Source organism: Sardina pilchardus, chromosome 21, assembly GCF_963854185.1.
Source record: "Sardina pilchardus chromosome 21, fSarPil1.1, whole genome shotgun sequence".
NCBI classification, from domain to species: domain Eukaryota; kingdom Metazoa; phylum Chordata; class Actinopteri; order Clupeiformes; family Clupeidae; genus Sardina; species Sardina pilchardus.
Window position 1 is genome coordinate 12,840,850 of NC_085014.1, and position 23,011 is coordinate 12,863,860.

General features: G+C 45.3%; 2 protein-coding genes across 2 annotated transcripts; both read left to right on the top strand.

The window, feature by feature from the left end:
- The first annotated feature begins 6,974 nt into the window (after positions 1 to 6,974).
- Positions 6,975 to 13,041, top strand: LOC134069208 (E3 ubiquitin-protein ligase SH3RF2-like). The gene is made up of 5 exons (XM_062525111.1): positions 6,975 to 7,116; positions 7,578 to 7,900; positions 9,651 to 9,911; positions 11,123 to 11,218; positions 12,808 to 13,041. Exons 1-5 carry the CDS (start codon positions 7,092 to 7,094, stop codon positions 13,039 to 13,041), a joined length of 939 nt encoding a protein of 312 aa, XP_062381095.1. The 5' UTR covers positions 6,975 to 7,091.
- sh3rf2 (SH3 domain containing ring finger 2) lies at positions 13,037 to 22,939 on the top strand. The gene is made up of 7 exons (XM_062525110.1): positions 13,037 to 13,217; positions 18,506 to 18,618; positions 19,697 to 19,867; positions 20,249 to 20,523; positions 21,000 to 21,295; positions 21,542 to 21,822; positions 22,017 to 22,939. Exons 2-7 carry the CDS (start codon positions 18,518 to 18,520, stop codon positions 22,195 to 22,197), a joined length of 1,305 nt encoding a protein of 434 aa, XP_062381094.1. The 5' UTR covers positions 13,037 to 13,217; positions 18,506 to 18,517; the 3' UTR covers positions 22,198 to 22,939.
- The last annotated feature ends 72 nt before the right edge of the window (positions 22,940 to 23,011 follow it).

A 23,011-nucleotide genomic window follows, 5' to 3' on the forward strand; every position in this document is an offset into this window, starting at 1 on the left:
TGCAAGCATTTCACAGATGCGTAGACGGGAGGGTAATAATGGGTTGCACACGTTTGGTTTCTAGGCACCACACACAGACGTCAGATGTTTTTGTTCTCGCCTGCATCGCAATTTAAGAAATATGGATAACTCGGTAAAAAAGAATCAGCCCTTCAGCATAAAAAAAAAAAAATCAAACGATAATGCTTTGTGTCTCTTTCGCTTAAGCAGAGATGAAACGATGTGTGTGTGTGTGTGTGTGGGGGGGGGGGGAAGCAAAGACAGAAATAACCAACAAATGCTTCTTTTGTGAGAGCAAAAATGAGCCGCGTACAAACACATCAAAGCTCGGGCAGGGGCCGGTAAGTTCTCCTGGAGATAAGAGAGGCGAGCACAGCCGGTGTCATTTCAGATATGAATTACTTTCATCATCGGCAAACACGTGGCGAGCTGTGTAATCACGTTACCGATTTCATTCGGGGAGACCGAATTGACCGATCCGCCGGCGCATCTAGGGAAATAATGGTCGGTTAAGGGGGCGGTTTGTTTATTTATGCAGGGATGCATAGACATACATTTGGTTATGCTGTTTTTGTCTGGCCTTGTCTGTAGACCTTCACGGAGGAAAAACTCTGTTTCTGCAGGCCGAGGCACATTTCACGAGGTGTAGGCTATAAAAGCGCAGAACCCTGACCTTAGCAAGCATGAAATTGTATGGACAGGTGGTTAAGCACATCCACTGAGCCCCCTTTGTCCTTTGAGTGTGCTAATTGAAAAAAAAGAGAAAAAACGCTGTATGCTGAGGGACCTCAAGGCGATCATATTTCCCTCCCATAATGGCACCATGTTTTTTTTTTTTTTAACCAAGCCAGATTGTGGGCAGAAGGGGGAGGTGGTGTTAGCAGGCCCTGATGGAAACCCATGGAAAAGTAACGGGATGGAGGAGGACCAGAGAGGAAGCATAAATCGCCGATGAAATCGGTTCGGGCGGCACTGGGGCTGGTGTGGCTGTGGCTGTGGGTGTGAGTGAGATGTCTGATGGAGCCAGGCCTGGGCAAGTGTGCAGAGGTGAGGGGGAGAGATGAGATGAGAGGAGGAAAGGAGGGAGGGAGGGAGGGAGGGAGGGAGGAGGAGGAGGAGGAGGAGGAGGAGACTGAGCTTCCTCTGCCACTGCGCCTCCTCACAACCCTTGGCGCGTTTATTTTCAGAAAGAGGGGTGCTCAGGGAGCCCTGCAGGCAGAGACAGCTGGCTCAGAGGAGTGTGTGTGTGTGTGTGTGTGTGTGTGTCGGTGTGTGTGTGTGTCGGTGTGTGTGTGTGTGTGTTGGTGTGTGTGTGTGTGTGTGTGTGTGTGTGTGTGTTTGTGTGTGTGTGTGTTTGTGTGTGAGAGAAGAAAGATAGAAAGATAGAAAGAAAGCATGAGGGTGTGAGAGCTTGTGAGTGGAAATGTGTATGTGCATGTTTGGATGTGGGTGGGTGTGTACTGTAGCCTTTGTGTGTGTGTGTGTGTGAGAGAGCCTGCTTATGGATATGAGCGCATTAATGTGTATGTGAATCTACGTGTATACTGTATGTGTTTGTATGTGTGTGTTTGTCTGTGTGTGTGTGTATGTGTGCGTGCGCGCGTAAGTGTGTGTGTGTGCACTCCTGTCCTATATTTAGGCCCTTCTGTGTACGTCTCCCAGTGAGGCAGCTGTTGTGTACTCAGACGTTTAAAAGTTGAGATGCTGCAGAGGAGTGTCAGTTACCATCAGAACCAACATGAAAAATGAATGTCAGGGCTGATGGCACTGAGGCAGGACTCTCTTCCAGGGCTGTTTGCTTTCTGGGGTGTGGCACTCACTTATTTAAAAAAAAAAAAAAACATCTTTTCAACTACATATTTGTGGAGAACTAGAACAAAAGTCATATAGATCTTTACTGATCCACCATGAATTTTTGTGTGCCCATTTTATGCTTTCGATGCCTATTGTGGGTTATAGCACATATAACGCATGCAGCATGGTGGGGCAAGCACTGTGGTGCCTAACATAAAAGTATGATTGAGACTATGGAAAGCCAGTGGAAAGCCAGCCAGTGTCACATATTCACATTTAATGTCTTTGCATACTTGTAGATAATTTATACCGAATGAGGATTTCTCATCTGTGGTTTTCTACCAACTGTGGTCTTTCTCATAATCGACTGTGAATCAAACAGGAATAAAAATGTATCACAGAGTAATAACTTTTGTTTTGAGAAATATGTCCAGAGAAAGAAAAAGAAACATTCTTTGTTGTTGTGCTATAATACCAACACCTAACCCTGTGAGACGAGGCTGACTGTTATTAATGAGTGCCTCAAACCATTGGACAACAACTCTTTCCCTACTAACAACGTTCTTAATATGTCAGTCATCAATTTTTCACAGCCAGGGGCCTGCAATAACCAAGGGTCTGCCAAATATGCTCACAGCATACATAAACCCACAAATGAATATGTGCTATTTTCAACCATGGATCTTCTGCAGATCTAAGTCGTGTTGGCATCCAGAGACATACAGTCCGTTATGTGTTATATATATATACGTCTTGAATTTCCCCATGGGGATCAATAAAGTATCTATCTATCTACTGTATCTATCTATCTATCTATCTTATATATAATATTCAATGTAAATGTTTGAGGAGATCTCTATGATGGAAACTGTTGAAGCTTATAGGAAGTGACGAGCTGTCAACACCACAGATTGAAAAAGCCATAGGCCTAGGCGTCATAGCTAGAGGACAGACAGAATGTCATAATAGACCATGATGTCCCAACGCTCATCATGACATGATGACTTGGATGATTTCACCGCCATTAAAATGGTGTAAAAATGGTCTTTTCACCTTCAAACCAACCCACTCGCGTGGCCTGACAGTCCGTGTTAAAGACAAGATGTAAAACAGGGCATGTGTGTAATCAGGACAAGCCTAAGCGATTTGAGTATTCCATTTTGTGGCCACCAGACGGTGTGCCTTTTCCTTTGGACCTCCTCAAACAAGCTAGGAAACAGAGCAAGTGCACAGGTGTTCCACAGATGGATGCTAAAGACATTTGGCAGACTAGCACCTGCTACTATGTCTGCACACATGTGGTTTTCAAATTAAATTCAAAGGCTCACAGACAAGGGTAATTGATTCGATCTAAAGTGACAACTCTACCGGTGACAACATTCATTTTCCCTCATGTCTAGGCAACCGTTGTCCCACAAACCATTCGATTTTTTTGGTTACACTTTACTTGAAGGTACTGTATCTACACTTTGTCATGAACGTGTCATAAACATTTTGAACAAGTCATAAACGTTTATGACATAACGCTTCTGTCATTCAGTGTCATTCATTTTTTGTCATGACAAGTTAGGATTAGGGTTGGGTTTCATGTGTCATGTCAGTGTCATGTGTTCATGACAGTGTCTTGTCACTATTATGTAGAGACTGTAAGTAAACTGTCACCGATTTTTTCCCCAGGTGAACACAATGTGGATCTGCAGGTTATTCCTGTGCAGCCAGATCGCCCTCCCTTTACCTGTGGCAAAATGCAAACCTGATCAATATAAGAATGACACCCAGATGACTGATCTAACTAATCTGGCATCTTTGTGGGCTTTTAATGAATAACTGCAGATTAGCAGGCATGTGGGCTGCAAATTAGTGTCCTCGGAAATGGCTACAAGGGGGCATCGCCGTAGGAGAGATTAACTCCTCGCAAGAGAAAATGTTAATTACATTGCTGTGGTTCCAAAAAATGCAATTAGATTTACTGTTAATCCCTATCTAGCAAGGATTACACTGATAAGGCTGTTCACTGACAGGTTTAATGTGCCGGATGGCCAGCACTAGGCTACTCACTCGCTGTAGCTTAGTGATAACAGGAGTAAATTTAGAATGGGCAAACTAGGAGACAAGAGTCAAAATACTTGCCATTTCACAAGCTTAGAACTGTCACCTGGTCCTAAATTCTCTGAACAGATTCCCAGCAATGCCCCCAAGGTCATATCTCCACTTTCGTCATATCTGCTAAATAAACAAATTTTGAACAGCATTTACAAGGACAATATGACAATATGAGATGGAGGGAAGCGATAACAGAAAGGAGGTATAATGTCCCATTATGTACCATTAGGAGCCATTATGAAGTGAAAGGTAGGCATGCAAGTTCACATTGACCTGCCCGCTCTTAAAGCTTTTTAAGTAGTTTAGATTTACACCTTTGGCAGATGATTTCACCTGAAGAGACGTACAGAACTAGACAGATGTACAGCGTATCATCATTACGTGCTCTCAGGGAATTGAACCATTGACCCTGATGTTGTTAGCATCTCTCAGTGGGAGCTCAGCTACGGGAACTAATAAAACACTTTAACCCAATGGAACCGAATGAGCGGATGGTTCTGGAAGACGGCGGAGGATAATTTCACAAAATTACAGAATGTCAGGATAACCATGACGATGACATAGGCTACACGCAGCTTTGACACTGGTGTTAACACTTGCTGGGGTTCTTTCTTGTCAATTCTGAACTCTCAGGTCATTGACTTCATCATTGATCTTATTAACACTGGAGGTATGGTGTATATTTTTTTATCAGTGAGCCTATGTGCACTGTGCTCCAAGGGAACTAGACGCTTTAGATTGGTGTTCTCTTGGCACTTAGCTCTATGAACTGAGCTACTATGAGTTCATAAGCTAATACATGAATATTTATTTAATATATATTTTTTTGTCTACAGTGACAGCATGGATAAATTTCGATAAAGTGCTGGCAGAAATCTCTCAGCTTGTCCTCTCAGGAAACGTGCCTGCGTGTCGAGCTGTAACGCACCCAGCAGACACAGCCACGTCTCTCACATCCTTTTTCACGGCCTAGGATGATATTAAAATTGATCAAACATTTGAGACCTAATCTCTCAGCACTAAAACCCTTTCCTTTTCAAGCTTATCGCGGGCTCATCTCTCCGTGGCTATCGGCATATTACCGTCTAGACTTGGCCAAACCACCACATTATCTCCGCGGAAGAGATGCCATTTTAATGGCAATGTTATTACTGCCTCCAATAATCAAATGGTGAACGCTACAGAGTCCATTAACATCCATTGATCTTCAACCACTGGCCTCCCTCTGACTTCGCATGCCTTCCCAAACTACCCCTGTGCTATTATGGCTATCATGCATGTCTCATCATACCTCATTGATCCCAAAAGTACAGAGAAGGCTTCGGAGAGATGTAAGGGAGGGTGGTGGTGATGAGTTTATGATGAAATTGTCCTTAATACAGGGACGTGTGTGTGTGTCTGCGTGTGTGTGTGTGTGTGTGTGTGTGTGTGTGTGTGTGTGTGTGTGTGTGTGTGTGTGTGTGAGAGAGAGACAGAGAGAGAGAGAAGGAGAGAGAGAGAGAGAGTGTGTGTGTGTGTGTGTGTGTGTGTGTGTGTGCTTGGTCTTGTTGGCAGAGGAGACACTAACACTTTTTAACCACAAAGAGCGTGTGATAGCTCGCTCTGTTTAAATAAGTCTTGTATTTATGGACAAATGAGCCAAAAGGTGCATGATTTTTTTTGTGTTTAGTGAACGTAATATGTTTCTGAAAGTCTCTCAAACACTGCTGACTTGCGAAAGAGCTGAAAAATTAATGCTTGTTTAAAAAATTCAAGTGCATGTCCTGAACTTGTGGAGAGCACAGAGTCAATGTGGATAAATAATTGATGCCTGGGATGTTGGAGGGAGTTTGGGCTTCGGGGACATGCAAGAGTGAAATCCTCAGGCCCCAGGATGGCTGTCATGAAAAGATGTGGGTGGGGGTGGGGGAGGCCAGACTACACTATTACATGCCTCTCTACTGCCACAACGGTCTGAGATTCAACATTATTCTTGTCATCATCATCACTGTCATCGTCATCATAATCATCATCATCATCACTATCATTACACTGGTAGTGGTGACCATAGACATATATCTATGGTGGTGACACTACTAGCGTCATCAGTGTCACCACCACACTCAATATAATATGAATGCATTTAACATAACATTTTTCTACTCAACAGAGCACTCAAAGCATTTTACAAGTCAATGCCTCACACACACACACACACACACACACACACACACACACACACACACACACACACACACAGACCAGTGGTGGAGGCTGCTGTGAAAACAACCTACCTGCACATCGTTTAGGATTCAGTGTCTTTCTCAAGGGCACTTTGACAAGGTCAAGAAGGACTGGTCTGGAACCAGTAACTCCTCTACCTCCTGAGCCTCTGTGAAGTAGTGTCAATATCAATTGGCATAAAAAAGTACTTTCATAACCCGTATGACATGTGTAAGATACTGTCTCTCTCTATGACATTTGGTTTTTATTTATTTAGCAAGCGAGAACGCCCCCACGCCAACACAAATCATTGTGAGTGTGCTGGCCAATATTTACCAGAAGAGGGAAGCAAAGATCCTTGTGACAACCAGCATTCACAACTGGCATTCAAGCAAAAAAGCTGTCATGATTTTTCATGAGCCTGTAACATGTAGTGCGTATGAGAACTGGACAGAGACTTTTCTCATTTTCACTGTTTGAAAAGACATGCATAATCATCCTCAAATATATTCAATGGCCAAAATTAATGAGTTTTTAAAAACAATAAGCGTGAAATTAAGAGACTGATCCATTAGAATTGTGATTGGGCAGAATAATTGATTGTTCTTCAGATGAGGTCCCATGTCATCGTAGGGTTTTTGCCCATTTATTTACGCAAACATTGCGCCTGCATTTTCCAGGGCTGTGGAAAGAGCTCGCCTAAACCCCCTGACTTTTCCATTCACCTACCTGTCTGTCAGAGTTTCGCTAGTGACCGCCGCTGAATCTGTGCAGGAGTTAACAATGTGGCGTGTAAGATGATATGCGTTCAGTATAGTGGCGCAGTTTCCAGCGGCTTGAGTTTCCTGCTTGGCCAGCCTCGCCTTTGCCTGCTGAAGTCTCTAAGTTGACAGCTATTTAGCCTATTACAGTCTATAATATGATGGTAGCGTAGGCTACTCTTTTCGTTGGTGAACATTGACAGTGCATCACTTCAGGATGACAAACCTCCAATGGTCCTTTTTTGTCTTCTTACAGGTAGTCTAAGACCTTTTTTTCGAACAAAGCTTGTATGCTACACTGTGCCTCAATTTGACCTGCTTTAATGTTACAAATAAAACTACACGTACTGTAGGCTACACTGGCCGCCTTGTTACTTTAGATGTTATCTCGCCTACCTGCAGTAGGTGGTGACACCTGTTGCACCAGGTAGCTTAAAATTGTGTACGTTAATATTTACGGAAGTACCTGTTTGAGCATGTTGACTAGCCTACTGCTGACATCGATTTTCGTCATGGTGAAAAATGGAGAAAGCCAAAAGACATATATTTACATTGAAAGCTAGTGGTGCCATATGCGTATTAGAATGTAGCCTACTGTAATTGACAAACGAGCGTTCCTGGCCGAAATATTGCTTCAGGAAGTGAAATGGTCTGTATGCTTCTTTTGGGTTTGTGTGGTAAACACTAATAATATAATGCAGGATCTGGCCTTGTTAGATCTGCTGGAATGTCCTCTTTGTTTCGAACCCCTCGATGTGACAGCTAAGGTACTGCCGTGCCAGCACACGTTCTGCAAGCCCTGCCTTCAGCGTCAAGAAGAGTCATCGCGCTCGGCCCTGAGTTGCCCGGAGTGTCGGTCTCCCGTAGCGGGGACAGTGGAGGAGCTGCCCACTAATCCGCTGTTAGTCAGACTTCTGGAGGGGTTTCAACATGGACCACTAGGACCAGGAACAGACAAGGGACACGTGGAACGCGCCCCACGCCAAGGGGACCGGGACACGCAGTCACGCCAATACACGCAAGAGCTGGAATCTGACAGGGTGAGTGTGAGTTCACTAGGTGTTTGTGTAACAAGAATAACACAGATCCACAAATCCATTCATCTATGATTGAACTGCTAGACAGAACCTGTTAATATTTTCCTGTCTACTGTTCCATTCATACTCTCTACCTAGTAACATTGCTTACAAACCACTTGCCACAGACATTTAGCAGCATACCCGAGGGCACACCTGCCATAATCATGAACATATGTAGCCTAGATAAATGTCTGTAAGCTGTTGATATATTCTTGTCTTACCTGCGTGTGATATACATTTACAGAAGGTACCAGTCACAAAAATATTACAATTAAATTCCACATGTTAACCAACCTATTCAAAGTTCCAAAGATCTATTTTTTTTTTCAAATTGCACAGGCCTCTTTCTCTCCCGATGACCCATAGTATCCTGAAAATAGGCCTGAGCATTTTGAACATGATGCAGGCTACATTCTGTTGCACATAATATTCTCCTGAGCCATCAAACAGTGTTGCCAAGTCTTGAGAGAGAAATAAGCAAGTGGGAGTCTGAAAACAAGCCCAAAACAATCTGAATTCTACACAGATCCATGGGTAAAAGCAAGGGAGAGGCAGCAGATGTGAGCAAGCCCAAAAGAAGCTACTGCACAAAAAACCAAGCCCAAAACGACTTATATTTTCAAGCGACTTTGCAAAAACACAAACCCAAAGTTGCTTATAACATGCGAACTTGGCAACCCTGCATCAAACCGTTGTTCCTAAAAGCAGGACAGACTCCTATTATATAGGGCGGTTCCCAAGAACTCCGAGATGATTCACTATTTTCTGCATGAGGGAGCGTTGTTAATCATTTTCCTTTGTGGTTCTGTAAAGAGTAATGTCATGGGACAGCGTCTGTCATCACAGTATTAAAGTAACCGCCATAGTCATAACATTGTCATAACGTGACACACACACACACACACACACACACACACACACACACACACACACACACACACACACACACACACACACACACACACACACACATACTGTAATAAAGCACAAAAAAGAAACGTAGTAGTATGTTCCCTGTGTCTATTTAGGCACTTGGTTTGTGGTTTGTTATGTTCCCTAATGCTTTCATGCCAGGGAAAACATCACCATCCTTGATGCCCTACTTCTGTGGCTTTAGCTGCTCTACCTCAGTTCTGTTCCTGGATCAGATGAAGGCGTGTGTGTGTGTGTGTGTGTGTGTGTGTGTGTGTGTGTGTGCCCATTATGTCCAAGACTGCTGGTTAACAAAGTCGTCTGTGGTCTCATGGGTCCCGCTGTCTCCCAGGGTTTTTCATTTGGCAGTGGGCAAAGAAATCAGATATTTTGGGTTTAACCCGAGACAGGAACAGGTGCAAGAGCAAAGTGGTGGACAAATTTAAAAGGTTGTACCGTGTGAATGGATAAGTAGGTTTTTTTTTTGCTTTCTGTCCTATTTTGGTTAACTCCTATGTCCCCAGAGTCATCATAGATAATAAAGCTTTATAATATCTATGGTGATAGTAGCCTACTCAGGAATGTGGCTATACTAGAGCCAGATCAGGCCCAGATTAGGGCCTAATAAGGCCGGTGTCACCTGCTGTCTGCCTCTTTATTGGGTGGAATAATATTCTAGAATGTCACAATGTTGTGCATAGAGTATTTTTGACATCACTGCACATGTTTTCTTGCCACTCCAGTGGTAAATATTTGAAGACCAAACAAACATCAAGCTTTCTGTGATTTCTCCCCCCAGGTCTACTCAAAAGTCAGGAGCAGCAGCAGCCAACAGCACGATAAGTCTAAATCTGGAGATCGCAACATGAAATCTGGCGATGCCATGGGTGGGGGGCGAAGAGAGGATGAAAACAGGCGTTATGCGGATGTAAAGGCGGGTGTTGGCCTTCAGCTGGCTAACAACACGCAGCAGCAGTTGCCCCTATGCACAGCCCTGTGTGACTTTGACGTGACAGACCTGGACCCACAGGACTTCAAAGATTGCTTGACCTTCCTCAAGGTTAGCGTTGTTTGGTGTCAGCAGTAGACGTTGCTTGCCAGCCACTGCAACCCAATACATTGACAGTCCAGATGCATTTATTATCCACCTACTAAAGGCGTGGTGAATTGAATTATTTGACCTTTCTGTCAGGAAACTACCATCATTTTAGAGGTTATTGAGGTTAATTACCCAATTCACCTGCAAAGATTTATTTACCCCAGCAGTTGACCTTAGCGTGAAGATAATCAGCCTTCGATTGTGGTCATTTAATTGCACAAATTAAATTTTCATAAGAAAATGCTTACTGAGTGATCTGCTTTGTTGACAGCATGGTATTTTGACTCTCTTTGTCATAACAGTGACACAGAAACTTTTCATTCTGAAGGAACTGACATGTTGTTTGTCATGCTTTTGAGATACACACTAAGCATTTTGAGCGACTTACTGTACATTCTTATGTAAGTAATCCGCTGTGTGTATCAGTTTGTGCACTTACTGCTGTGCAAACGTTAATGATTATTTGAGGAAAAATGCACCAAAGCGACTGAGAACAAAAAAAAGTAATTGGATTTTGACCTACACTAATCCAACATGTTTAGCACATTAAATGATTTGTTTTTGATTTATCAGACAGTCATTACCGTTATATCCCAACTACTAGCTGCAGCATAATGAGCATATACATTGATTTTGCAAAAATTCTTGTATGAGGTTAATACACAGGTAGTTAATATGGTATGTTAATATGGTTTTGTTTGTTTTAACTTGCATAAAACACTGTCCTGCGGCTTATACACAATGTGGCTATACACAGGAAATTAGAGCAGAGCAAAGCCATGCTTGCTTGCTTCATGAAATCTAAAAATAGTTTTCTGCATATCAACAAATCCTTTATGTTTTAAGTTTTTTGGGTTGTCTGTCCACACCAATGTTTTCTAATTAGACTGGTTTAAGCTCTTTGTGACCAACATCTTTGACCTTGAAGAACTAGAATCACTACAACTAGACTTAGCCTAAAGAGTGTCAAAAAGCGCTACGTAATACATCGATACCTGAACGACCTTTGCCAAGGAATAGTGCGGTTCAGCATTTTACAACAACATAACCTCGGTTTGAAGGATTTATTGGCATTTTCTAGATTATTTTCTCCAAGCACAATTGCTTAAGTAAATTTCCTCCCTCTTTCTTGTGAATGTGTATAATTCCTTTCTGTTTGTTTCCTCTTTTAGGGAGACATCATTACGGTCCTTCACCGAGTGGACAACAACTGGGTCGAAGGGCAGTTGGAGGACAAAGTTGGGATATTTCCTCTGCAGTTCACAGAGGTTTGAGTTTTGCCTTTCAGTTAGATTTCCTCTACAGTATATTACCTAAGTCTCTCTCTGTTTTTCTTTCTCTCTCTCTTTCTTTCTCTCTTTCTCTCTTTCTTTCTTTCTTCGTCACACACAACTTGGCCGAGGTCATTAATAAGCAGGCCTGTTGGTATTCTGCAGCAGTAGCCTACTATGTTGTGATATGTGACAGAGCCTGACGTCATTGTGAAATCCACTGTTTGTTTGTTTGTTGTCCTTGTTGTGTTCATTGACGCTCAGGCATGGTGCCTCCGTGGTGAATTTCACACAGCGCTGATGAGGCAGAAGATGCAAACCTCTCGCCTCGTGTCGCGTCGTCGCGGTCGTCACTCTTAACATTCGCTTAGGCAGCGCCAGAGAGAAATAGCTGCCTGTTTTGCTAAATTAGACTCAGATGAGTGACATGTGCAGATTGTGCGCCCTCGCCCCGCCACGGTGGAGCGGAGGAAGGCCGTGTAGGAGCCACGTGCGCGCCAGGAGAGAACCGCTCTGATTCTCGCTCTGGTTCTGGTTTTCCATCTGGTGTTTGTCAGATAAAAGAGTGCTTTTTGTTCTCAGACGACTCTCTCTCTCTCTCTCTCTTTCTCCTTCTCTCTTTCTCTGTCTCTCTCTCTCTCTCTATCTGACTCTCTTTCTCTCTTTCTCTCTCTCTGACTCACAGTCTTAGTCCATATCTCTTTCATCCCCATCCCTCTCAGAGTCTTTTTTTTCTCTCTTCTCTCTTGAGTGCTTTCTCACTATCTGTCTTTATTTCATCCATCTCACTGTTACTGTCTTTTTTTGCCTCTCTTTCTTTGCTTCACCCCCCTCTCTCTCTCTCTTGCTCCTTTGTTTCTCTCTCTCTCTCTCTCTCTCTCTCTCTGTCTCTCTCTTTTCTCTCTGTACAGGCTTCATCGAGGCTGCCATCTCAATACTGGGCAGCCAGGCGTAAAGGCACAGTGATGCTGTCTCTGCTTTAGTGCCACAACAACCTCGCATCACTGTAGGGGGGGAGAGAGAGAGAGAGAGAGAGAGAGAGAGAGAGAGAGAGAGAGAGAGAGAGAGAGAGAGAGAGAGAGAGAGAGAGAGAGAGAGAGAGAGAGAGAGAGAGAGAGAGAGAGAGAGAGAGAGAGAGAGCGAGAGAGAGAGAGAGAGAGCATCAATCCCTGCCCGACTGCCTGCCCGACTGCTTTCTCTCTCCCGGGCACCACCAGTGCGTCGCTCTGTCTGCGAGCTGCGTAGCAACCAGCTGGGCTCGCCGCTTATTTAGCAGCGAACAGAGACAGCTAAAGGGGTAAGGGTGTGTGGCAGAGACAGACAGACAGACAGATGGCTTGTGCCAGGGAAAGAAGGGTAGGGGGTGGGTAGAGGAGGCTGTGGAGACTTTGGGCTCCATCAGGTAGCAGATAATGGCCTCAGGAGGGGTGTGACGAGCATGTGTGTGTGCGTGCGTGTGTGTGTGCCTGCTGCCGGCCGTGTCGTGATCGCTAGGTGTGCTTTTTATGACGTCTTAAGATATCTCTTTTCATCTTCTCCCTCTACTTCTTCTTTTTTCCCCTTTCTTTGGGCTTTTTGCTATGCAGCTCAACTCCGTGGCGAGCCAGCTCCTGGAGAGACGGAGGGAGCAGGGAGACTCGTCGGCGGACTCGTGGCCTCAGACGACCGGGCGGAGGAGAAGCGGCGGCGGCGGCGGCGGCAGCGGGCACGAACACGGAGCGGCAACCGGCGCGGCGTCCGTCCTACGCCAAGCCTCGCTGTCGGCACCGCACGGACCAGCTGCTCCTAGGCCTCCCGCCTCACCCTCCTCAACAGTCTGAACCGGCCCTCCGCGGGCACCGGCGCTGCCGCCTACGCCCAGCAGCCGTTGGCCCCGAAGACGGCCCCTGCCCCTGCCGCGGCCGCCACCCTCCACTCGGCACCCGCCAAGCTGCACCGGTCGGCCCACGGCTCTAAACACCGGCGCTCCAGCAGCCTTCACAGAGGCCAGCATCAGGTGAGATGGCTGTTCGGGAAGGGGTGTGTCTCCCGTGGATACTGCCTCTGAAAGTGAATGTTTGCTTTGGTGTACGTGTGCGAATGCGTGTTTACTTTTGTGTGTATTTGTGTGTGTGCGTGTGCGTGCGTGTGTGTGTGTGTGTGCATGCGTGTGTGTGTGTGTGTGTGTATGTGTGAATTTATGCATGCATGCATGTGCGTTTCTAATAGCTGGCAAAAGGGCGTATAAGTAGGTGTTTATAAGCAGCTGCTCAGTGATTTCCGCCAGGTTGTTTTGCCGAAGCATTTGTCACGTTTGCCCTCGTCGCAGTTAGCTTCCACAATGTCCACTAACTCGGCTGCCTCTGACTCCTGTTTCCCTGGGAGGAGAGACAGGGCCCGCTTATTTGCATTATGTCAAAAGACAAAGCGTCTCGGCGGAGGAGTGGAGATGACTCACGGCCAAAACCTGTTGTGCTGTTTTGCTGAAAACAGCCGAGTGGAAGCACAGTCTGTTGCTCCCTCACAGCAACACAGAGGAGGCACTCCAAAGTCTTTATTTTTTTGGGGTGGGGGTGGGGGTGGGGGGTGGGGGGGAGTGAGGATGTGAGGAGGGGGGGTTGGATGGGAGGGACTGCTTGTGATGTACGTGGCTGGCCACTATTAGGTGGATTTTAATAGTGCCTCAGAAGAATGCAGGACTTGGGGATGGGGTGCCGGACATAAAAGAGGACTTCACACTGAAATGTTACGGATCAGAATCGGAAAGTGGACACAGACAGGACAGGGCAGTGTCCTTGATATCTAGCCAGGTAGGAGAGATGCATTGTTTTTGACATGGGGCTTGTGAAAGAGTGTGAGACATGATGTCTGGGACAGCTTACATGCAGTGTTTGTGTCTGGTCAGAGGATGTGTGTTGGGTTATTAACACGGTAAGAGCACGCTGAATGTTGTTTGCTGTTTTGGAGATATCTGTTGCAACACAGAGGCACTCCATCTTACAACGTTCAGGAACACATAGTCACGCAGAGGTGTGTCTGTGACTAACGGAAGGTCATCATGTTCTAATGCCTCTGCTATTAGTTGTAGTGTTAAGTGTTTGTTTGTGATGAATGCTGTTTTTCTATTTCATATTTGTCCCTTTTAATAGTGCGTAGATGTACTTGTTGGAGAGTAAAAAAATCCTCTGCCACTGTTGCACAGCACATAGTGAGTCATATTGGGGAGTTACATAACACACTCTCTCTTATTCTTGTTGAAAGGCTCATTCTTCTTGGCTGAGCAGTGACTTTCTCCCTCTCTCCCTGGCTTTCTCTCTCTCGCTTTGCCTTCCCCCCCCCTCTCTCCTCTCTCTTTTCTCTTTTCTCCTTTCTCCCTCTCTGCTGCACATCAGCTCAGCTGTTCCATTAATAGAAGGCAAAGAGCTTGTGTTTCTTCACTTAAGAAAAGAGATTTCTTACCCTCCACTCTCTCTCTCTCTCTCTCTCTCTCTCTCTCTCCCTCTCTCTTTATCTGTCTCTCTCTGAGTCTGACTTCCCTGGCAGGCAATTACCATGTCCGCTACAGAGTTTTAGCAAGTTTAGCAAGTATCCTGTTATCAATTGGTCTATCTATCTATCTATTGATCGTTCTGCACATCACAATTTGAAATCAGAATATTGCCCTCACTGGTGGTGTTTTTGAGCATTCTGATGCCCTGAGCGGACCAACTTTTCGCATCAATTCACTTTTCGAATTGGATTGCGAAAAAAAACTAGGATGGTCAAACTACAGTATTTAAAAAAAAAACTTTGGTGTGTCAGATTTAAAATAGGTAGTTGGCAGTTAGCTTGAAAACCTTAATTCATATGAGTAAAGAAACACCCCAGACCTATATGTGAAGTGGCAGTTGCCAGGCGCACAATAAGTCCATGCAAATATGAAAAAGAAGACACAGAGGGAGGGAGAGACACAAACAGCATTCAGATAAAAGACAGGAGTGGTACCAATGGATGCCTCTGGTCTTACAGTCTCAAATGAAACTATTATATTATATATACTATATATTTTATTACATGGTCTTCCCTCAGCTTTCTGCAGCCTCTGGAAAATTATTTTGAAATTGCATTCATCCAGCAGTTGCTTCCATGACCGTTTTAACAGGTTTATTTAGTCAGCGCTGGCAATACGCTTCTGAGGAGAGCCCATATTATCCTCCCCTGCAGGTGGCGCCCTAGGGTTGCCTAGAAACACACCTGGGCCTCACCTCTTGGAACAAGAGGATGTTGTGATCATGTCCATCCATCACTCTCTCTGTGTATGTGTGTGTGTCCATGTGTCCACTCACATGATTTAACTCTCATGATTTTTATCCATATCTTGGTCCTTCCAACATAATAATAATATATAATATAATATATATATAATAATATATAATGATAATCCAGATCCATACCCGAATGGAGACACTGGAATCTGGTTTCAATTTGGTTCATATTGTGCTGACAGGGGCGATGGTCTGCAGGGTCAGCCGACTGTTCTTTTTCATAATGTCGGCCGGCTTTGCACTGAGATAGCAGTGAATGTTCAAGCAAGGTGCGGCTGTGTCATATTTAGCTGGTGTCTGATGATGAGACTTTAGGCCAGGTGGGCTTACGTCGCATGCGTCAGAGACAGTTACCCTCACTGACAAAAGGAGAATAAACACTCTCCTCGAGCGACGACGGCGGGAGAGTTCAGTGAGAGGGCTGACTTGATGGTGTTAATGTGAGTGCAGTACACGTGGGGATAGCAGCACCGTTAGGCTACAGCTTTGCACTTGACACCTTTTGACCCCGAAGTGATCTGTTTAAGACCTGTTTAAAGTTTTCTTCAAGTTCCTGTTACGTAAAACCTCCATTACAGCACATCACCCCACACTTAAGACATCTTCTGACACATCTTCTGCTTCTTGCATACAGTATAAAGCAATTACACAGTTGGAGGAACAAATGGAAATATCACCCCAACGCTGCCACACACACCTTCACAAACACACATACACACCCCAACACACACACATACCACACAGACACACACATACACCCCCCCCCCCCCCCCCCCCCCACACACACACACACACACACACACACACACACACACCACACACACAAACACACACCACACAGACACACACCACACTGGCCTCTTATCCTCAAGATAAGAAGCGCCTCTTTAGTTATTTACTTCAGGTTGAGAGCGTTTTTAAACAGGGCGCACTGTGATGACACACACTGAAATAGCAGGGTCACGCTGAGCAGCAGAGGCCTCGGTGGGACTCCACTCCCCAGCCTCCTCCGTCAGCCACGCAACACCGCTGACCTGAATCGCAAGATGCCCTGAACTGGGACAGAGGAGAAGGATGCCTTGCCGACCACAATGGCGTTCAGAGCAGACAGTGTCCCTCATGATTTTACTCATTACCATCGGCTGCTCTGTTTCTGGATGATGTCAAAGCATGTTTAGTGGGCTTTATGTACGCAAGAAAATAAAATAGAAGAAAATAATAGAAATAAAAACGTCCATGCCTTGCCTTGCCTTGCCTTACGGTGCGCTTCTTTCGACTCCCGCCCCATGAGTGATGGGCATGTGGTGTTAGCCGCGGTTTGCGTGACGTATCAGGTGTCGGCGGCTCACAGATTGCTTCTCAGCCTTGAATGAGGCACCTCTGGTATTAGCGAGACTCGCCTATTACCAGCGGCGTGACTTCCCCCGATAAGTTTAGCACTTGCCACGGTGTAATTATCAGTCACAACGGTGATAAGATTTGAGTCACAGAGAGAGAGAGAGAGAGAGAAGGAGAGAGAGAGAGAGAGAGAGAAAGGGATAAGGAGAGAGAGAGAGAGAGTGAAGGGGAAGAAAGAGCCCTTGTGACTCACGCAGGACTTTATAGTGGTGTAATTATACATCATTATCCCGCATCGTGTCTTCACAGTTTGGAACCACACCTCAGGGCTGATCACACAGTGTGTGTAGGGTGTGTGTGTGTGTGTGTGTGTGTGAGGGAGGGGGGGGGGGGGGGGGGTGAGAACTGGGGGCGCCTCATACTCCTCTCAGTCAGTGCTTGTTTGGTGTGGGAGCCTGCCAAAAATGCTTAACTCCGGGTTACATAAGGGAGGGGAGCGGGAGAGAAGGAGAGAGAGATACAGAGAGAGAGAGAGAGAGCAAAAGAGAGGGGAGAGGGTGAGATGGGGATGAATAAGACCAAGAAATGGGGAGGGATAAAAACAGAAAGGGCGAAGGGAGAGAAAGGGAGTCAGGAATAAAGGCCAGGAGAGAGAGAGAGAGAGAGAGAGAGAGAGAGAGAGAGGGACAGAGCAAAAGGGTAGATGAATGACCGGGAAAAATGTGCCTTATCAGAAAGGGTGACTATTAAACTGAACTAATAAATCACATAAATCAAACTAATGGGAGTACATAATTTACTGCTAGTGCCAATTCGGGGAAATGCTAAATAAAGAACTTGCCTTATTTGCCTTATGACCAGTATTTGCACTCTGCTTAAAACTGTAATTGTTTTATGTGTGACCACACCAAATGTCCATAGCTTTCCTTTCTACAATCCTCCTCATTATAATATAAGAATAAGTACATGCTGAATGTATTTAATCTTATACATAGCCTTATCCTACTTGAGTCTTTTTATTCTTTTTATGTTATTGTTGAGTGTTGTACTTTGAGAGCAAAGATTAACCGGAGTCAAATTCCTTGTTTGTTTACGCAATCCTGGCCAATTAAGATGATTCTGATTCTGATATAATCTAGATTCAGTAGTGTGTCCTTAAATGAACCACCCAATTCTGGAATGCCTAATGGATACATGTGGACAGAGTAAACAAACAACATCTAAAGTGGTCATGTTAAGGTGACATGAGTATAAAAATCAAGCAAAATAATCTATTCATGGGGTCCCTTTCTACAGGTGTAGAAAATCAAGCACCTTGATTATGAATGCAAACTGCAAGGTGCTTGATTAATACACCTGTGGAAAGGGACCTGATGAAACTCATGAATACAAGACCCTTACTCTGCCTGACTGTTCAGATTTCACCAGGCCTCTCCACCCTAGCAAAGCAAGCAAAAAAAAAGTCCAAAATTCTGTACTTGAAGGCATGATCCATACCTCACCCAGTTAGAAAATCATCTTTTTGCTTTTTTTTTTGGTGAGAGGAAGGTTGAGGGGTTGATGTGAGGGTTGCTCTCGTCTTGTATTTGGCCTCTGGTGAGTGGGGGCTCAATGTGTGTGTGTGTGTGTGTGTGTGTGTTAATGCTTTTCTGCTTCATCTCAGGCTGACAGGAAGATGAACACTCCCTCGACCGTCACCATGGCGCTGATCGACCCCCAGGACCACACATCCCTGTCAGACAAACAGTCATCCACTCAGCAGCTCTCCATCAGCGTGTGAGTGTGTGTGTGTGTGTGTGAGTGTGTGTGTGTGTGTGTGTGTGTGTGTGTGTGTGTGTGTGTGTGTGTGTGTGTGTGTGTGTGTGTGAGTGTGTGAGTGTGTGTGTGTGTGTGTATGTGTGTGTCTCTCTATCTCTCTGTGTGTGGGTATATTTGTGTGCGTGTCTGTGTCTGTGTGGGTGTATGTGGGTCTCTCTCTCTATCTCTCTCCCCCTTCTCTCTGTGTGTGTGTGCATGTGCGTGTGTGTGTGTGTGTGTGTGTGTGTGTGTGTGCGTGCACATGTTGTTCATCTTAATCCGTGTGTGCATGTTTGTGCTGTTCTATTTGTGTGTCATTTCATCTGTTTGTGTGTGTGTGTGTGTGTGTGTGTGTGTGTGATCATTCTCTGGTCAGTATGTGTGTGCTTGTGTGCAGTTATGGGGGTACTCTTCGTTGTGTGTATTGTGCATGTTGTATGCATTAAGGAGAGCTTTTTACCTGTTACTGTGCGTACGTGTGTGTGTTTTCTGTCTGTGTTAGACAGTGTTCTCTGTAGTGGTGTGTGATCGCGGTCAAGCCTCATTGTGTGGGCTGATTAAGTCGAGATGGGGTTTTATGTCAGGGTAGGGTGCTTTTTGGTGGCATGCGCAATGGTGAATGTTGGCATCTTTCTTTGTCTCTCTCTCTTTTTCTGTATGTGTGTGTGTGTGTGTGTGCGCGCAAATCTGTGTGTGTTATTATTCTTGGAGGGCACTCTCCAAGTGAAGTGGCTGAAATGCAGGGCACAATGTGTTTCGTAAGCTTTATGTAATTGAATCATTTCAGTTGAAACAAAGATGACACAAAAACAAAACAAAGCAAAAATACAGTCTCATGGAACAAAATAGACCTTATCAGCGTGTCTGTGTGTGTGTGTGTCTCTCTCTCTCTGTGTGTGCTTCTGTGTGTGTTTGTGTGTGTGTGTGTGGGTCAATGGGTGCATGCTCGTGTGGCACAGGATGCTAGTGAGTTCAGTCGCATCTGATAAGCTTTTTTGTTTCTTCGCCGCGTGACCGACGTGACGGTGACGTGTGCTTTCTCCTCCGTCTGCCGCAGGTGCGCCGCGCTCTACTCCTACAAGCCGCAGCGCTTCGAGGAGCTGGAGCTGAGCAAGGGCGAGATGGTGGGCGTCTACGGCAAGTTCAAGGAGGGCTGGCTGCGGGGGCTCTCTCTGCGGACGGGCAAAGTGGGCATTCTGCCCAGCAACTACGTCACCCCCGTCCTCAGGTCAGTGACTCAGGTGCTCGGCGAGCGAGTTCGCCGAGTGAGTCATTAGTGCCTGATGCTTCACTTCGGTCTCCTGTGTGTGTGTGTGTGTGTGTGACCCCTGACCCCCGTGTCATAGCAACAGAGTTGACGGAAAGGGCCTCCCTCCAGGCAGGAGCATGAGTGCAATAACATTTCTGAAGCCAAAAAAAATTGTCAAAAAAATGATGACGGAACCTAGAAATGCGGTTTAATAATTAACCGCTGTGCCATCTGGAGACCTCTAGAATGTGATAATGAATGCAGTGTTTTTCCTGGCAGAAAGATGGTGTGTTTGTAGACCTTGGTCGAGAGATTCTGTGGGGACAGGCTTTGACAGTTTCGGATTGTTTATGCCTTTAGAACTTCGGCGAGGTTTGTGGAGTCCAAGTCCGCCCCCTCGTCGGTCAGCACGGGGGCGGGAAAGAGGCACGGCGCTCACAAGCCTCTGAGCGTGGTCCTGGATCAGGTCAACAACGCCAACGGAATGACACCGGCAGCCGCTGGACAGGGGCATCCGGTCGCCCTGGCAACCCAGCAGCCGGTGATGTCATCTCACGGAGTGTCGAGAAGCGCGCACTCGGGGGCCAAGCACAGCTGGGAGATTGTGAGGCGTGCCTTTCATTCCACACACAAAGGTGGGGACGGCTAATCTAAGATGCTCTGACGCACGGTCATAAGGTGATGATGACTAGCCAATGCAAGCCAAGCCAAGCCCTGACCTCACCGTTTAGCAATTTCACCTCTTCACCTTTATTTTGGTTGCATAGCTCATGGAAACTGACAAATATTTTGTTTAAGATCTTACATAGGGCTTAACAAAACCCCCCTTAAAACCTGAACTAAAACCAAACTAAAAATAGTGTTATGAGTAATGGGTAAACAGATATAAATCAGTGAGTCACTTTTGTGTGGAAATGTTATTTACAGAACCATGCCTATGAATTATGATCTGTCCTGTCAACTTCCAATTGATATGTTAATTCTGTCACATTCTCACCCCTTAATATTTTATTAAATAAAGTGAATGTAACAGAGAAAAATATTTCTCTCCCTCTGGACGAAGCAATGAAGGCCTCAACTCATTTTTTCCCCCAAACTGTTGTTTGTTCAGGTTCAGTTCGGCGAGGAAACCATCAATCCCACCTGACTCCCAGCCTCCAGCCTCCGTCTGCGGACCTGGGCCAGATTTACAGCTATGGCCGCTCACCTGTGCTGCCGAGGAAGAGGAACGGCCTCTTCTCCAACCCTATGCGGCCGCAGCAGCAGTGCTGGACCACTGACACACTACCGCCCTCTGGTGGAGGCTATTATACAGTGTACAGGGACTCTTTCCACAAAGAGGCCTCATCAGGGCCCCTCCACTCCATCTTGGTGAAGCCAGACTCAAACAAGCACAACATAGACAAGGTAAGAGTCACTAACTCTAGTCTAAACGATGTAAATCAGAATAATCTTAATACAGTGAAATTTAAAAAAAAAAATTCAGAACTGCAAACACATTAAATACTTTTAGATTAGTTGTCTGATATGGAAATTATGATTATAATTAAACTACTGTATGGTGTAGTCATATTTTAATCATGTATGATTATGATGTATTACCATATATACCATATTATCATATATTGCCATGTGTTATATCATTGTCCTCAGCCTGTGAAAACAGTGCGGTTTGTGACTGAGGAGTCACCCCAGCTGGGGACATGGACAACCCCCCTGACCTCTGGGAGACAGCTGTACTCTGGGTCCCAGTCCAGCCCTCCTATCATGGAGCTGTGGAACCCTTCAGCCATTCTGGGTCGAGATGGGAACAGCTCTGTGCTCAAAGACATCAAGACCAGCTCGCTGAGAAAGAGTTTCGGCCTGGACCACGCCTATGGAGACGGCTCTCCGTTCAGCTTGAAGTCGTCTGTTGGCCTTAACAGTCCAAGCAGGTTAGTGAATGTATGTTTGTCCAATGTTTGTCACATTCTTATACATTTTCTTATTTACACGTTCTAAAATGTGCGATCCATCCAGGGTGTCAGTAATGCTTGTCGATTTGTTTAACCCATTCATGATTCAAATGATTAGATAAGAGATGATTAATTGCTTCTTTTTGTGATAACCATTCTTTTTTTACCCTCAGGCACAGAGTAGTGATTAGCTACTCTGCCAAGACTGATGCTGATATGAACCTGTCAGAAGGGGAGACGGTTCTGGTCCAGGGGCCTCGTCTGGACGGACGGATTCTGGTCACGCAGGAAGCCACGGGGAGAACCGGCCTCTTCCAGGGCACAGTACTGGGATGCCTTGAAAAATTGATGTGACATTGTCCATACTAAATATATACTGCATTTTCCCTTGAGGAAACAAATGTACTGCCAAATGTCTAGCTTATGAGCATATGCTCATACCAATGCACTTCTGATGCATTACTGTTTTGATGACCTGTTCTAAGGTACCAAAAAAGCAATATGAGTTGTGGGTTTGAGTGCACGGATCTGATGCATGTTTTCCATATCACACACGCGCACACACACACACACACACACACACACACACACACACACACACACACACACACACACACACACACAGACTCCTGGACCTGGCACTATCCTTGGGGTTTATTTTCCTAAGCGTGTAACACCTACTGACATGCCTGTGCCTTCAAGGTGGCTTTGCTAATGAGATTAATGTAAATGGAATATGTTGACAGAAACAGAGACCAGAGGGGTAAAACACCACTGCAAAACAAAATTTATTTATTATTATTAAATATAAGCAAATACATTCATGTGGTGTTTCTTTTAAAACCAGGTAGCGTTTTCTTCACCTGTTTTTTGTCATAGACACAGAGGTGGTCCTTTCCCATAGTGCGTCCATCTGTTTTAGGCTAGACCTTGCGTCTGACTGGATTGGTCAACTGCGGCCCAGTCTCTGAGTGTTGTGCTCACCCCTTGTGAGTGGTGAAAATGTGCTCTTGTTTTCCAGCAAACCAAACCTGTGCACTTGTAATGATTGCAAAACAATGTAATAAAACATGGGTTTAACCTTTTAGACTTTAAATTGCCTTTGTGCTCATTGTCATTTGATGTAGTTGTGTAGGCCTATGAGCCTATGTCACAAGATGTCGCCACT